Raw genomic sequence first — 16,997 nt, 5'->3', positions numbered from 1 at the left:
TATATTTTTTTTATTCATTTTTAAATTTTTGAAGGTTAATCTTTTTAAGTCTCTGGTCTGCTGTTTGGAGGAGTTGTTTGGCTTAAAACCAAATTCATGGACATCAACCGTCTTCTGCTAGTTGTAATTGCAAAGGTCTTGTTTGCAGCAGGGTTTGCTTTTGAAAGCAAACCTTTCCATCAGGTTGCACAGTTTGTCAGATGCGCATTTACGCACTACTGGGGCTTACAGAGAAAAAAAAAACAGCATTATTGCATTATCCTTAATAGCAATACTGCTATGATGCGAGACATACAGCATACTCAGTTCTAGTTTGGGATTTTTGGTTGACTTTTGGACAAGAATGGCCAGAATTCGGATTTATGAACAGTAAAAAAAAATGCTGAGTGACATCTGAGTGAAAAGATGATATAATAAACTCACTTGTTTCTAGGTATTGGTATTCCAAACAGTTTTGTTCCTCTGAGTTACACTCTTTCTGAGAAGAATAACACGTATCTCCAACTGCAGGATAAAAAGCACACGTTCCGCACCTCAGCGCTTCACCTGAGGAAGTAAAAATGTAGTCATTACTTCTGTTTTATTGTGTTTCATTTAACAACACCCTTTAACTTGTCCTTGTGCTGATAGCCTTGCAGAAGCGCACTCACCAGCCGTTAAGAGCAGGGCGATGCTTAAAGAAAAGATCAGCAACTTCATTGTGTTGTTCAACACAGCAACCTGCGACAGAGAATGGTACATTTATTGGGATTGAAATGCACAAAGGAATTTTTGTGTGTGTGCAAATATGCCTGACTCTGTATTTGGGACAAAAAGTCCCATTGTAGCAATATGTGACGACGTCTGTGACTTCTTCCGTTAGACCCTGAGATGCATAAGTGGGTCAAAAATGACCCGGTCAGGTTGTTTTCTTGAAATATATTTGTAATGAAATTTTTTTAATGATTTCATATTACAGGTATTCTTCAAAAAACACGTTTTTGATATCATGCCATTCACATTTGTAACTTACCTTTTATACATTTTAAGACATTTTTGTTTTTGTGTTACCACCCCAACCTTACATAAGTGGGTCAAAAATGACCCGGTCAGGTTGTTTTCTTGAAATATTTTTGTAATAATTTATTTTTATGATTTCATATTACAGGTATTCCTCAAAAAACATGTTTTTGATATCATGCCACATTTTTAACTTACCTTTTATACATTTTAAGAAATTTTTGTTATTGTGTTACTACCCCAACCTTCCATAAGTGGGTCAAAAATGACCGGTCAGGTTGTTTTCTTGAAATATTATTGTAATGAAATTTTTTTATCATTTCATATTCCAGGTATTCCTCAAAAAACATGTTTTTGATATCATGCCATTCGCATTTTTAACTTACCTTTTATACATTTTAAGAAATTTTAGTTTTTGTGTTACTACCCCAACCTTCCATAAGTGGGTCAAAAATGACCTGCATGCATTTTCTATATGGAATCCAATAGGAACCTTTGATTCTTATCAACTTATCAACTCATAAATATAATACTAAATATCATAGTGATTATTCCTAACCAAAATGGCAAAATTGGCATAAAAATGCATTGATTCTAGCATGGGTCATTTTTGACCCACTTATGGAAAAGTGTAGGGTCCAGTCATTCATGGATTTAAGGGTTAAAGGGGACCTATTATGCTTTTTCCACTTTTCTGACCTATAAATGTACTTAGAATGTTGTATTCTCGTGTTAAATGATGCCAAAGTTTCAGATAATGAGGTTTGCGCATTTAGAAGTGAGCCCTGAAAGAAGTTTGAAACGCTCGGTTTCAGAGGGCGTTGCAAAACTGTTCTTTTGTGATGTCACAGAGGAGCGGGCTTCCTTATGGGCGTGCCTGTAGGCATGCTGTGAGAGACGTGTAATGATCACATTTCCACTACCGATGTACCAAGATTGTCTGCAGTTAGTAGCGCCCTCACGTGCGGCTTCTGGGCTCCACAATGTTCCGCAGAGCTCTGACAAAGTGTGTCCGACAATGAGTGCTCCTCGTCGGTCAGGCAGCATCCAGCTTCTCCTCAGCTCCACTGCACCGGCGGTGCCTATGTAACCACTTTTTGTGTTTTGTGTGTGTATTGAGATGTGAACTCCTATAGAGCAGCTGCACACAATAACCCGCAGCGAAGGTTTTGTAGATCTTCCAGAATCTGCACCTATTCCAGATATATTTCCTTGGCTTTCCAACATTGTATGTTTTCATTTATTTCGCCCATGGCCTGCCTCCAAGCTCTTCTGACTCTTGACCAAGTAACATCGGAAATACATCGGATTTCAGCAACAGTTTGGGGGAATGCAACACGTTTTTGATATCATGCCATTCACATTTTTAACTTACCTTTTATACATTTTAAGAAATTTTTGTTTATGTGTTATTTATGTGTATATCTTTGTAATGAACATTTTTTATCATTTCATATTCCAGGTATTCCTCAAAAAACATCTTTTTGATATCATGCCATTCACATTTTTAACTTACCTTTTATACATGTTATATGAAACAGGTGGAAATCGAAGGAAATACAGCTGGAATAGATGCAGATTAACATTGAGAAAGTTGTCTGTGCAGGTTATTTTTTTTAGCTGCTCTATAGGAGTCCACAACTCAATCCAAAAATGTGCATAATAGGTCCCCTCCCATTGTTTTCAGATGCGAACTCCTATAGAGCGGCTGCACACAATAACCCGCAGAGAAGGTTTTGTAGATCTTCCAGAATCTGCACCTATTCCTGATGTATTTCCTTGGCTTTCCAACATGGTCTGTTTTCATTTATTTCGTTACCAACTAATATCGGAAAGCCATCGGATTTCAGCAACAGTTTGGGGGAATGCAACATTCTAACTACATTTTAGGTCAGAAAAATGGAAAAAGCAATACTTGCTGGTGAACCACCCACAAGTATCATGATTGAGACCTTGCTGGTGCTGGTCCACCAGCATAGACCAGCATGGGAATGATGCTGGTCATACATGCATAGACCTTTAAGCAAGAGTGAGCCAGACCACACCCTAAAAGAAAGTAGTTTTAGCAAGGTCCTGCAAAAAAAAAAAAGTATTTCTATAAAAAACAAGACTCAATACAAACTACATCTTTCCCGTCTACGTACCTTGTTGACTTGTAAGATTCTGCAAGGAAATGACATCAATTTGTTGATGCTCATACTTTTATAACCACTTTTTATTTGCTCACTTGCTGTTTACAGACACATTTTTTTCCTGCAGCACTTTTTCAGAATATGTATTTTGTCCTCACAAATGACAAGTTCAACCCCAAAGTCAAACAACCCTGAAGTCACATCATATCCAGTTGGATTTGGAAAAGTATGCCTTCAGGAGAGACATTTACCGCTATAAATTACATTATTTGTATATGGAAATGTGGAAATTTTGGAATTTTTTCTAAATGGATACGAATACAAATACGGATAATAACTAAATCTACTCGTTTTATACTCAAGCAAAAATGCAGTAATCCCTAATTTGAATATGTATTCACTCTTCACGCTCTGTGATTGGCCAGTCAGCCACAGCAACCTCCTCTCCCCAGACGGCGGCATCCAAAGAGGAGCTGAGCTGTGCCTCATTCCTTAACCATGGATGGTTGAAGGTCCAGCTTCATCTTTATGTTCATGAAAGGCACGGTAATGCCTTAACATGGATGAGGTGTTATTATTGTAACGCAACTCCTTGAAGCACAATAAGCACTTCACGTTTCAATAACAATGAGAAAGAGTGAAAATACAGCTTTTGAAATGCTTACTTATTCGGACCGATCAAGTCAAAATGTTCCTCTTTCTAGGTGGCTCAATATCTTCTGTCACTAACGTAACCGTAGTAACCAAACCCTCCAAACTATCAACAAACGCTATCCAAAGCAAAAGAGCAAGGGGTCTCAAACATGCGGCCCGCGGGCCAAATGTGGCCCACAGGACACTAGTTTGAGGCCCCCGCCTTGATATGAAACTTTGATTAATGTTCATGTTAAAGGTTAAATAACTGTTAATAGTTATCCTCCCTATCCGTGTGGAAGTGGTAAGTTTTTGGCTATTTAAGTTTAAAGGAAATAACTTGAAGGCTACCGTTTAGGTCGCTAGCTCTCTAGTTTGCGAGTTAGCAAGACCCTGCAGTTGCGCAATATGTTGTAAATAAAAAGAGTATAAATGTGACTATAGTCGTGTTTTGTCATGTCTACAGGGCTCTAATAATGCTTTGTTCATTTTAATCTGAAAAAAATAATTTGTCTACCCACCAACTATATGTGGTTTCTTAAGTTTTTATTATTTGCCGTTTTATTATTATTATTATATTTATTTATTTATTACTGATTGATTGTCTTTATTCTTGATTTGTTTATTTATTTTTCATCTTATTTTGTGTAGAAAAATAAAAAGTAAGATATTTGAGAACAGTGGAATGTTTTATCAGAGCTTTTCTTGTAGAAAATTGGAACCAAAACAAAGTTTTTTAAATTTTTCTGTTTTTAATAAATGCGTTTTTTGGTTTTTTTTTGAAAACCTGATGCGGCCCAGTCTCACCCAGACCTGAGCTCCAGTGGCCCACAAATAAATTGAGTTTGAGACCCCTGAACAAGAGGTACATGCATGTGACGTTAGACAAGCAGCTGACTGGACTGTGCAAGCTTGAGCGACAATCTGGCAACTAGCAGAGCTGTGAGCAGGGCTTTAGTAGCCAAATGGGATGATAGGAATCAGATGTGTGCAGGAGCGCTGCAAGGAAAACAGCAGCAGGCAGCAGCGGAGCGACATTCATTCATTTTCTACCGCTTTTCCTCACAAGGGTCGCGGGGGTGCTGGAGCCTATCCCAGCTGTCTTCATGCAAGAGGCGGGGTACACCCTGGACTGGTGGCCAGCCAATCACAGGGCACATATAGACAAACAACCATTCACACTCACATTCATACCTATGGACAATTTGGAGTCGCCAATTAACCTAGCATGTTTTTGGAATGTGGGAGGAAACCGGAGTACCCGGAGAAAACCCACGCATGCACGGGGAGAACATGCAAACTCCACACAGAGATGGTTGAGGGTGGAATTGAACCCTGGTCTCCTAGCTGTGAGGTCTGCACGCTAACCACTCGTCCGCCGTGCAGCCCAGTGGATGAAATTGGGGAATGAAATCGCCGTCCCCCCTCCTTCAGAGGCCCTGAGGACTGGGTGGAAGAAACAATGAATTGATCAAACAAGAATATTCAAATATACATTTTATACAAAAAAACACAAACAAATGATAAAATGACAAAGCCATGAAAAAGTCGTTATTTTTATGAGCAGTAAGTCACAACTTCTGCCTTTTATTTGCCCTCTTGCTGTACATCCACCCTTTGCCCTGCAGCACCTTACCAGAATATGTCCTTTACGCAATAAATATTATTAGAAATATTATCAATGTAATAATCACGTTATATTAGAATATTTACTTTATTCTCGCTAACTTACAAATTTGTAATCTAATCATTAAACAAAAACTACACTTTTGGGGGGAATTTTTGGCCATCATTCACATTCCGTATGTGAGACAGGGGTCTCAAACACGCGGCCCGCGGGCCAAATGTGGCCCGCAGGACACTAGTTTGAGGCCCCCGCCTTGATATGAAAGTTTAATGTTAGTGCGGCCCCGCGCAAGTTTGATATGGATGCTGTATGGTATCATGTACCCAGAAAAAATTATTACGTTTGATTAATGTTCATGTTAAAGGTTAAATAACTGTTAATAGTTATCCTCCCTATCCGTGTGGAAGTGGTAACTTTAAGGCTATTTAAGTTTAAAGGAAATAACTTGAAGGTATACCGTTTAGGTCGCTAGCACTATAGTTTGCGAGTTAGCATGTGTCTCAAGACCCTGCAGTTGCGCAATATGTTGTAAATAAAAAGAGTATAAATGTGACTATAGTCGTGTTTTGTCATGTCTACAGGGCTCTAATAATGCTTTGTTCATTTTAATCTGAAAAAAATAATTTGTCTACCCACCAACTATATGTGGTTTCTTAGGTTTTTATTATTATTATTATATTTATTTATTTATTACTGATTGATTGGTTTTCTTCATTCTTGATTTGTTTATTTATTTATCATCTTATTTTGTGTAAAAAAATAAAAAGTAAGATATTTGAGAACAGTGGAATGTTTTATCAGAGCTTTTATTGTAGAAAATTGAAATTTTTAATAAATTTTTTTGGAAAACCTGATGCGGCCCAGCCTTGCCCAGACCTTAGCTCCAGTGGCCCCCCAGGTAAATTGAGTTTGAAACCCCTGCCTTAGAGTACGAGTTTTGAAGTTTGCAAGAATAAAGAAGTCACAAAAATATCGGAATTTGTGATATTGCGTCGCAATTTGGATCCATAGGACTATTACACTGATCATTTGCCTCGAGTGAGTATGATTAATAATATTCATCTAATATTATTAACAAAGGCATATTCTAATGAGGTGCTGCAGGACAAAAGGGTGGATGTACAGCAAGTGAGCAAATAAAAGGGCAGCTATAAAAGTAGGAGCTGCGACCAATTGATCTCATCGCCTTACAGAATCCTACAAGTCCTCCGACAAGAGGTATGTACACATGGAAGATGTACTACTTTGTTGTAGACTAGGTTTTTTGTTCTTATGCATCTACTTATGCTTGTCATTTCTTCATATGCTCTATGCATGCATGCTCTATGCTTGCAGGTTTTGTATGTATGTAAGTGGGAAGGTGTAGATATGATCACATGATTACACATATACACATGTGTATAAGTAAGTTTACTTTACAAATGTAAGAGGTGTGTACTTTGTATTCAATCTGGTGTTCTTTTCATGGTTCGTGTTTACATTACATAGACGTGATTTCATGTTTATGTCATCGTTTTGCTAAAAGTACTTTTCTTTAAGGGTGTTGTACCTTTTGTTGAAACTCTTTCAAGCCATTCTAAGCAGTGGCGGTTCTAGTTATGGGCCACATAGGCAAATGCCCAAGGCGGCCTTATCCAGGGCGGCCTTCTCCAGGGGGGGGCGGCGTGGAGCAGAAAAGAAAAAAAAAACTCTTAATTTAATAATGCTCAACTCCCCAAATCCTCACCCGCTACAGGCGTGACACTCACGCCCCCAAACGTGAGCAAAAATCTACTGAATGGAACCAAATAGGTATGCTGGGACCTTAGCCCTCAGGTTACAAGTACAAGGAAAAAATGTAGCTTGAGTAATTGCCAAAAAAACAAATAAATAAATAAAAATTAAAATAAAATAAATAATAATAAATAATGGAAAATAAATAAAAAATAAAATAAAATAAAATAAAATAAAATAAAATAAAATAAAATAAAATAAAATAAAATAAAATAAAATAAAATGAAATGAAATGAAATGAAATGAAATGAAATGAAATGAAATGAAATGAAATGAAATAAAATAAATTAATAAAATAAAATAAAATAAAATAATACAAAAATAAAATAAAATAAAATAAAAAAATAAAAAAATAAAATAAAATAAAATAAAATAAAATAAAATAAAATAAAATAAAATAAAATAAAATAAAATAAAAATATTGAGGGTCGGAGATGATAAAAGTGCTGCTTATTTGTGTCAACATAACATAGAAAAGACAAAGTCAAAGCTATCAGGTGCACAATTTCAACAAGAGGACAAATGGGCCAAAGTTCCGACTTACACTTCCGACTGAGGACCTCCACCGTGCGGAGTTAGCATGCTAATGCAAAAAAAAAAAAACAAATGTCTTTGTTGCCAGGCGTATAAAAACGACACCATATTGCATTTGTACATTTAAATTCCACATCAATGTAACGTTCTCTGTCACAGGTTGATATGATGAACAACGCAATGAAGTTGTTGCTCTTGGCTTTAAGCGCCGCTGTGCTCTTCACGGCTGGTGAGTTTGCCGTGGTTGATCTGTCACCTTCAGTATCGCACCAGAAAAAAAAAAAACACAAAATGACAAGAAAGGGTGTTGTTAAAGTAATTACCATATTATTGCCCCCTTAGGTGAAGCCCTGATCTGCCAACATTGTGAGGGTCAAAGATGTGAGGATCGTCCGTGTCCACCTTTTCTACCAAACTGTGCTACAGTGTACGGCGGATACGGAGGTACGTTTACTACAAGAAAATATTTTTGTACTGGAGTCACTCAGCATGATTGACTGTTCATGTTGGTCAATCCATGAAATAGTGTACTCTTGGTCGTCCCAATACTTCATTATTCATAATGTAATAATACTGAAGTTGTTTTCCTTTCTTTGTTAGTGCGAAAGATGTGCATGTCTGATGACGACTGCAAGTATTTTGGAAGGGACGCTAATTGCTGCAAATCTGACTTTTGCAACGCATAGTAGCAGAGGAGGGCGGATGTCCACCCAAAACCAGCATCTCAGTAGTTTAGAAAGCATTTTAAAAGAATAAAAAAAATGAAACTTTACATTTGACTTTGTGTGTGTGTGTGTATGCTTCAGTGTCTTCCTATGGAAACACCCTCCATGACAACAATGAGGCCATCAGTATCTCTCATGTGAATACTCACCAATGTTGAGCAGCTCTTAGCATGTTAGCATTTTAGCTCATATGCTGCTGTCTAAAGGCAAATACACACATGGCATGACGTGGCGACGCTATGGGACTGCCTGAACACTTTTGGGACCTGGTGCCTCCTTGCTAAATGCAACCAAGCTAGCTCTTAGCATGTTAGCATTTTAGCTAATTTGCTGCTGTCTAAAGGTAAATACGCACATTGCATGACGTGGCGACGCTATGGGACTGCCTGAACACTTTTGGGACCTGGGACCTTCTTGCTAAATGCAACCAAGCTAGCTCTTAGCATGTTAGCATTTTAGCTAATTTGCTGCTCTCTAAAGGCAAATACACACATGGCATGATGTGGGGACGCTATGGGACTGCCTGAACACTTTTGGGACCTGGTGCCTCCTTGCTAAATGCAACCAAGCTAGCTCTTAGCATGTTAGCATTTTAGCTAATTTGCTGCTGTCTAAAGGTAAATACGCACATTGCATGACGTGGCGACGCTATGGGACTGCCTGAACACTTTTGGGACCTGGGACCTTCTTGCTAAATGCAACCAAGCTAGCTCTTAGCATGTTAGCATTTTAGCTAATTTGCTGCTCTCTAAAGGCAAATACACACATGGCATGATGTGGGGACGCTATGGGACTGCCTGAACACTTTTGGGACATGGTGCCTCCTTGCTAGATGCTACCAAGCTAGCTCTTAGCATGTTAGCATTTTAGCTAATTTGCTGCTCTCAAAAGGCAAATACACACATGGCATGACGTGGCGACGCTATGGGACTGCCTGAACACTTTTGGGATCTAGTGCCTCCTTGCTAGATGCTACCAAGCTAGCTCTTAGCATGTTAGCATTTTAGCTAATTTGCTTTCGATGTTAGTCCTCACATCACCTTCCCAGGCTAGAGCGTTGCTCAAAGGTTCTTGGGTGCCGTCCGCCTTGTGTTCCTCCCCAGCTGATCTGCGGCCTGCAATCATCTTACAATATGCATACAATCAATTCTAGCCATATGCAATCATCTACCAAGCCATGGACCATTCTGACATCTTTATTTATGATGACATTTTCAAACAGCTTTCCAAAAATGGTTTCTCCTCCTGTGTTGTGTGCTGTTGCACACTAATGCCACATTAATGAGATAATGTTTGATACTGATACTGTCAGAAAGACCATTCAAAGCCTTCTTGGTTCCAATAATGTTTCGGCTTACTATCTGACCCCACTCCTACTTGGCAAGTTTTAGAGTGATATTGACTAGCTTGCCTCCCAGAGAAACTTTTACCACAAACTGAGCAGCTAAAGGGTTTTTCCCCTTTGTGTTTCTGCATGTGATAAGTCAAACGGTGTCGCTGAGAAAAGCCTTCACCACAAACTGAGCAAGTAAAAGGCTCTCCCGTGTGTGTTCTCATGTGGTCTTCCATACTTGAAGTGGAATAGAATTTTTTATCACAAACTGAGCAACTAAAAGGTTTTTCTCCGGTGTGTTTCAGCATGTGAACAGTCAAATACTGTTTGGTACAAAAGTTCTTACCACAAACTGAGCAAGCGAATGGTGTTTCTCCTGTGTGCTTTCTCATGTGTGTTACCAGTAGTGAGTTCAGATGGAACCTTTGACCACAAACGGAGCAACCAAAAGGTGTTTCTCCAGTGTGTTTCCTCATGTGATAAGTCAAACTGGATTTGTAATGAAGATTTTTACCGCAAACTGAGCAATGAAAGGGTTTTTCTCCCGTATGCTTTCTCCTGTGTGCTGCCAGTGTCGACCTTTGTAGGAAGCGTTGCCCACACACGGAGCAACCAAAAGGTGTTTCCCCTGTGTGTTTCATCATGTGAAAAGTCAAATATTGTTTGGAGCAAAGGTTTTTACCACAAATTGAGCAACCAAAGGGGTGTTCTCCTGTGTGCTTCATCATATGTGATACCATTTGTGACTTGAGAGGGAACCTTTGACCACAAACGGAACAACCGAAAGGATTCTCGGAGTGTTTCCGCATGTGATACACTAAACTTTTTTTGTGAGAATACCTTTTACCGCAAACTGAACAACTGAAGGGTTTCTCTCCTGTGTGCTTTCTCATGTGCGATAACATATAAGACTTTTGAGTAAATCTTTGACCACAAACATAACAGGCAAAAGGTTTCTCTCCTGTGTGTGTCCGCATGTGTTGTGTCAAATAGGACATAAAAGTAAATCTTTTATCACAAATTGAACAAGTGAAATGTTTTTTAAACTTCTTCTTTTTAGAGCATTCGTTGTGTTTGTTTTCACTGTGAGTCCTCGTGTCATTTTTACAATCTGCATCGCTGCTCAAAGGTTCTGGGATGTCCTCCCAGTCTTCATCCTCAGGAGAGTGTGATGTTACGTCATCGCTATCTGATAGCGGAGCTAAGAGGTTGTCTGCTTGGGATCCTCCACAGTGGTCTCCATCGGCTTCTGTTGTCATGTGTTGTGGTGAGCTGCTGCTGCCTCTGTTCTCCTCACTTGGACTGTGGTCGTCAGGTGGTTCGTCTTCATGGTTTTCGGTCTTCACACAGACAGCAGTCAGTGGCAACCAAGTGGGATCAGCCTCCTCTGGCCCTAGAAGATATTCTCTCTCCTGAGTGTTCCAGAGTTCTTCCTCTTTAATGTCTTTAATGACCTTCTGGGTGTCTGAAGGACACAACAAATGTGAGGACTCCGGTGGTTTGTATTCAAGGTCTTCAGTCTTCACTGAGACACCAGTCAGTGGCAACCTGGTGAGATCAGCCTCCTCCGGTCCGAGAAGACATGCTCCTTCCTGAGTGATCTGGAGTTCCTCCTCTTCCTTTTTAATGAGGGGGGGCTGCTTCAAAGTTGAGCTCCTCCCCTGCGGCCTAGGGGGACGTTCTTGACAAGCAAACAGCTGTTGGACGTCTGAAAGACACAAAGCTTCATTAGCATCCGACATGCTAACGACATATCACTAACGCTGAGCCACTAAGTTTATTTGGATTTGGTTTTACAAAAAAACTACTTCATGGTGTTGTGACTTAGGTTGCCGGATTATCCACCGAATGGTAACATTTTGCTTTGGTAACGTTCGCTCTCCTTTCTACTCTGACTTGAACTCCGCTGCTTTAGTCAAGCTAACCATCATGGCGGCTCTTTGTTTACCTTGCTTAGCATGGTCGGCTAACGTCAGCTCTTATTTCCGGGTTTAAGTGAGGCATTGTTGGAAACTTCATCCCACTCACCGTTATCTGCAGTTTGCTTCTTTTTCTCCGTTGATGAATTTCTGGGAGTTGGTGGCGCTGATTCTCTTCCTCCTTCTCTTTGACTGGATGTAGCCGCCATCTTAGCATAGCAGTGGTTCGTCTTCTGTCACGTCTTCAATCTTGACTGCAGATAAGCACTCCAATGCTACTAACTCAACTTCCGTTTGGTTGGCGTTACAAAAGCTGAATCTCTAATGTTGCTATTTTAAACTAATTTTAAACTGTCTGGAGCCATGGAAAGCCACGGCAGCTCAGACCGCTTTTCACTCTGCGGTCGGATCGGTGCCTGTGTCCCTTGTGCGCATGTGCAGAATGTGTCTACATCCGGTCGGCTTGTACTACGCATGTGCAACGTCATCGACCTGTTCCCTAATCAGAATCTAAAAAATCTGTTTAGATTCCAGATCATTATGAATGTGAGTGTGAATGGTTGTTTGTTTATACGAGTCCCACACTAAATTGTTTTGTATGTTTTTGTTCAGCATTGGGAACAAAAAAAAATAAAGAAGGACAAAGTTCTGCTCGGGTTTTCATTAGTAAATATATTTTACAATCTCTTGGTTGCTATCCTTTACGTCCCTGGAGTACTACACGCTGTTGGTGTTTGAATGACGTCCTTACGATTTTATAGTCCTCGATAAGGACCGCCCAGTGGAAGGCGGCCTGAGCAGCTGCGGCTTTCCGGAGGTCCAGGCCTACTTTTAAAACTTAGATTAAACAGTTATGTAGTTTCACTACAAATACAGCAATAGCAACCCCAGTCTTTTCTGTATGTAGCATTGGAAAGCTATCTTAGCCGAACATTGAAGACGTGACAGAAGACGAACCACTGCTATGCTAAGATGGCGACGTCCAGTCAAGGAGAAGGAGGAAGAGAATCAGCGTCACCAAATCCCAGAAAATCACCCACGGAGAAAAAGCCCCAAACTGCAGATAACGGTGAGCGAGTTGAGGTTTCCCACGGCGTCTTTTTGGAGGCTATTTTAAACCCCGCGAAGTTAATTTACTTTGGTTGAAATGATCCATCCATGCTGATCGAGTTAAACAAAGAGCCGCCATGTTTGTTAGCTTATCCAAGGGAGCGGCATTACGTGTACCCCTTTAAGGATGATCTAAATCCTTGTTTATACTTATTTTCTCACCACATACTGTGTGTTTTTGTAAACATGGTGTAATAGCTTTATTAATTTAAGCCGTTTTTCATGACCGCTATTAGACTCTTGGTTTGAAGGCTTGTGTTATGAAGTGTTGAAAATGTGTTTTGCTGTTATTGCTAAGTAAGATGGCTACCCGAGGGCCTCATGCAGCCTCGGTTGTCATCCTCGTTTCACACACAACTTCCAGGAAGTCAGCTGCAATCCTTACATTAACATACCTTACATTAACAAGCACTAAAGAACGACTCGGACAACTTTAGTGGCACACACGCTAGGGTAAGCTAACCTAGCTAGCTTATGCTAGTTGTTGCTGGACGTGAGCTCACACTCAATATCAAGTAGGCCTGCTGCTCGATAATTGTGCTACAAAATATTGTCTATATTCAATATTATTGCAACATTTGTAGACATTTTTTCATTAATTTTAGTCATGAGAGGTGTCATTCATATTTGCATTAGTGTACCTGTGTGAGACATTAGTTAGACACTGAAGATGCCTGTATGTGTGTATGTTTTTTTGTATCACTTTATCCAGAACGTCATAATGATCCACCTGGTTGTTGTTTTTTTTATCGTTCGATAAGTGGATTTATCTGTTATCGTGACAGGCTTAGCGACAAGTAAGCATTTCAAAGCTTTTTTTGAGTGATGCCGCTTCATGAGTAGGTGAATTAATTGCAGTGCCAATATAGAAGATTTTAGATATTGTTTTTTTTTCCTGATATTATCACGATATCAACATCGGATTGGGCCATGCATAAAACACTCATGCATTGCATAGAAGAACATAAGAGCTTATCTGTGTTTGTGTCCTTCAGATGTCCAGCAGCTGATTGGTCACCAAGAAGAACTTCCTCCTCAGCCACAGGAGTTGAGCTCCACTTTGAAGCAGGAAAATCCACAGCCCCCCCACATTAAAGAGGAAGAGGAGGAACAATGTATCACCGAGGAGGGAGCACATCTTCTCGGGCCGGAGGAAGCTGGTCTCAACAAGTTACCACTGACTGGTGTCTCTGTGAAGACTGAAGACCATGAAGACAAACCACCGAAGTCCTTAAATTGGTCGTGTCAGCTGCAGCAGGGGAGCTCCACATTGAAGCAGGAGGACCCACAGCCCTCCCACATTAAAAAGGAAGAGGAGGAACTCGGGACAACTCAGAAGGGAGAGGCTGATCTCACCAAGTTGCCGCCGACTGTCTCTGTGAAGACCGAAGACCATGAAGACAAACCACTCGAGTCCTCACAGCTTCATCACAGTCCAAGTGAGGAGAACTCACCACAACACATGACAACAGAAGCTGATGGAGACCACTGTGGAGGATCCCAAGCAGACAACCTCTTAGCTCCGCTATCAGATAGCGACGACACAACATCACACTCTCCTGAGGATGAAGACGATGAAGATACACAAGAATCTTTGAGCAGTGATACCGACTGGGAAGGCGATACGACGACTAAGACTGACAGCAAACACTCCGAATGCTCTAAAAAGAAGACGGGTAAAAAACGTTTTACCTGCTCAGTTTGTGGTAAAAGATTTAGTTTTAAGTGCTATTTGACACAACACATGCGGACGCACACAGGAGAAAAACCTTTTGCTTGCTCAGTTTGTCATAAAAGCTTTACCGATAAGTCTGATTTGACTCGACACATGCGGACGCACACAGGAGAGAAACCTTTTGCCTGTTACGTTTGTGGTCAAAGATTTACTCAAAAGTCTTATATGTTATCGCACATGAGAATGCACACAGGAGAGAAACCCTTCAGTTGTTCAGTTTGCGGTAAAAGGTATTCCCACAAAAACAGTTTGGGTTATCACATGCTGAAGCACTCGGAGAATCCTTTCAGTTGTTCCGTTTGTGGTCAGAGGTTCCCTCTCAAGTCACAAATGGTATCACATATGATGAAGCACACAGGAGAACACCCGTTTGGTTGCTCAATTTGTGGTAAAAACTTTTGCTCCAAACAATATTTGACTTTTCACATGATGAAACACACAGGGGAAACACCTTTTGGTTGTTCTGTATGTGGTCAACGATTCCCTCAAAAGTCCCGACTGGTAGCGCACATGAGAAAACACACAGGAGAAAAACCCTTTAGTTGCTCAGTTTGTGGTCAACACTTTCCTTATAAATCCAGTTTGACTTATCACATGAGGAAACACACTGGAGAAACACCTTTCGGTTGCTCCGTGTGTGGTCAAAAATTCCCTCTGAACTCACGACTGGTAACGCACATGAGAAAGCACACAGGAGAAACACCGTTCGCTTGCTCAGTTTGCGGTAAGAACTTTTGTACCAAACAGTATTTGACTTATCACATGCAGAAACACACCGGAGAAAAACCTTTTAGTTGCTCAGTTTGCGATAAAAAATTCTATTCCACGTCAAGTATGGAAGACCACATGAGAACACACACGGGAGAACCTTTTACTTGCTCGGTTTGTGGCGAAGGCTTTTCTCAGAGACACCGTTTGACGTATCACATGCAGAAACACAAAGGGGAAAAACCCTTTAGCTGCTCGATTTGTGGTAAAAGTTTCAGTGGGAGGCAAGCGAGTATACATCACACTAAAGCTTGTCGAGAACGGTTGGGGGCAGCCTCAGATAGTAAGCCGAAACATTATTGGAACCAAGAAGGCTTTGAATGGACTTTCTGACAACACGGCATTAATGCAATCGGTATCATCTGATCGTAGGTTATGTGTACAGTGAAATCTAATAGAAAATGAATGATGTCAGAATGAAATTCATATCGCATGGTAGATTATTACGAATGATTAGAACCTTGAGGTCACAAGCAGATGGCCGGATTCTCCTTCAGGATGTTTTGGCAGACAGCAGAATTCAGTGTTCCATTTATCACGGCAATTATCCAGATTCAGCACCAAAACAGCTCCAGTCCATTACACTACCACCACCATATTTTACTGTTGGTATGATGTTCTTTTTTCTGAAATGTGGCGTTATTTTTATGCGAAGTGTAATGGGACACACACCTTCCACAAGGTTAAACTTTTGTCTCATCAAACCACAGTGTATTTTCCTAAAAAATATTGTGGATCATAAAGATATTTTTTGACAGAACTGAGACAACCTTTTATGTTATTTTTGTTAGCAGTGGTTTTGATCTTGGAACTCCTGCCATGCAGGCCTTTTTTTGCCTAGTTTCTGTTTTATGGTGGAGTCATGAACACTGACTTTAACAGGCAAGCGAGGCATGCGGTTCTTTGGATGTTGTTGTGGGGTCTTTTGTGACCTCTTGGGTGAGTCGTCGCTGGTTCACCACTATTTCATGAATGTCAGACAGGTCCTATTTAAGTGATTCATATTTTAATTTGTTTGATGATCATTAACGTCTGTAAGAATCCATTGTACCGCGCAAATATGACATTACTGTACACGTAGATGTCAATAAAAAGCTGAGCAGCAACAGGAGAAACCTGTTCCTTTTACATAGAAGTCCCAACGTCGCAGCTGAAACACCTGTCATGGTCTTTCCAACAGTGGTAGTACATGTAAAATCACCATTTACTGTCTTGCCAAACAGCATACAAAATACATTTTAAAATTGTATATATTTTATATTAATCCAATGGATTACTAATCCATAGGAGATTTCTCACTTGAAATGACTGCGTGAGGTTGATGAGTGCAATCGAATGGAAATTCAACAACATATTTGAAGAGAAAATCACCTTTTTTTTGTTCATCAAATATTAAAGACTTTCTGCAAAGTATGAGTCAATACTAATAAATAATTTATAAAATTTAAAAAAACTGTTTTAAACCTGTTTCACTATTATTAGAGCCCTCCAGACATGAAATAGCCCCCATAATTATATTTACAGTCATTACCCAACACAGCCGGTATGATAAGTAATAAAACATACATCACACGTTACCATTGTGGTAGTCCTAGTAGTATATGGAAGATAATGTGGGTTGATCATATGACTTTCAAAAAAAAAATGCAGATTGCCGTAAGGGATACGTGAAAAGAAATTAAAAAAGACTTACTACATTCTTGGGCAAC

General features: G+C 40.0%; 2 protein-coding genes across 6 annotated transcripts in view; one reads left to right on the top strand and one right to left on the bottom strand.

Moving 5' to 3' along the window:
• Positions 1–9,615: 9,615 nt before the first annotated feature.
• The window catches only part of LOC131128097 (gastrula zinc finger protein XlCGF57.1-like), a 34,352-nt gene continuing 26,970 nt past the window's right edge, over positions 9,616–16,997 (bottom strand). For 2 of the 4 annotated variants that reach the window (XM_058070664.1, XM_058070668.1), the window contains exon 3: positions 9,616–11,038. In XM_058070664.1, coding sequence (XP_057926647.1) covers positions 9,732–11,038 — 1,307 coding nt within the window. In that variant the 3' untranslated portion in view covers positions 9,616–9,731. Of the gene's footprint in view, positions 11,465–11,784; positions 12,098–16,997 lie in introns of those variants that run through there. The other 2 variants (XM_058070665.1, XM_058070663.1) reach the window with 2 other exon arrangements.
• Positions 12,442–16,997, top strand: part of LOC131128093 (gastrula zinc finger protein XlCGF57.1-like) — a 34,452-nt gene continuing 29,896 nt past the window's right edge. The window contains exons 1-2 of one of the 2 annotated variants that reach the window (XM_058070659.1): positions 12,442–12,744; positions 13,781–16,394. In XM_058070659.1, the coding sequence (XP_057926642.1) occupies positions 12,648–12,744; positions 13,781–15,621 (1,938 nt within the window). In that variant the 5' untranslated portion in view covers positions 12,442–12,647 and the 3' untranslated portion in view covers positions 15,622–16,394. Of the gene's footprint in view, positions 12,745–13,780; positions 16,395–16,997 lie in introns of those variants that run through there. The other variant, XM_058070658.1, reaches the window with a different exon arrangement.

Source organism: Doryrhamphus excisus, chromosome 4, assembly GCF_030265055.1.
Source record: "Doryrhamphus excisus isolate RoL2022-K1 chromosome 4, RoL_Dexc_1.0, whole genome shotgun sequence".
NCBI lineage: Eukaryota > Metazoa > Chordata > Actinopteri > Syngnathiformes > Syngnathidae > Doryrhamphus > Doryrhamphus excisus.
The sequence above is the reverse complement of the archived record's forward strand: the minus strand, read 5'-3'. Positions and strand labels throughout refer to the sequence as shown.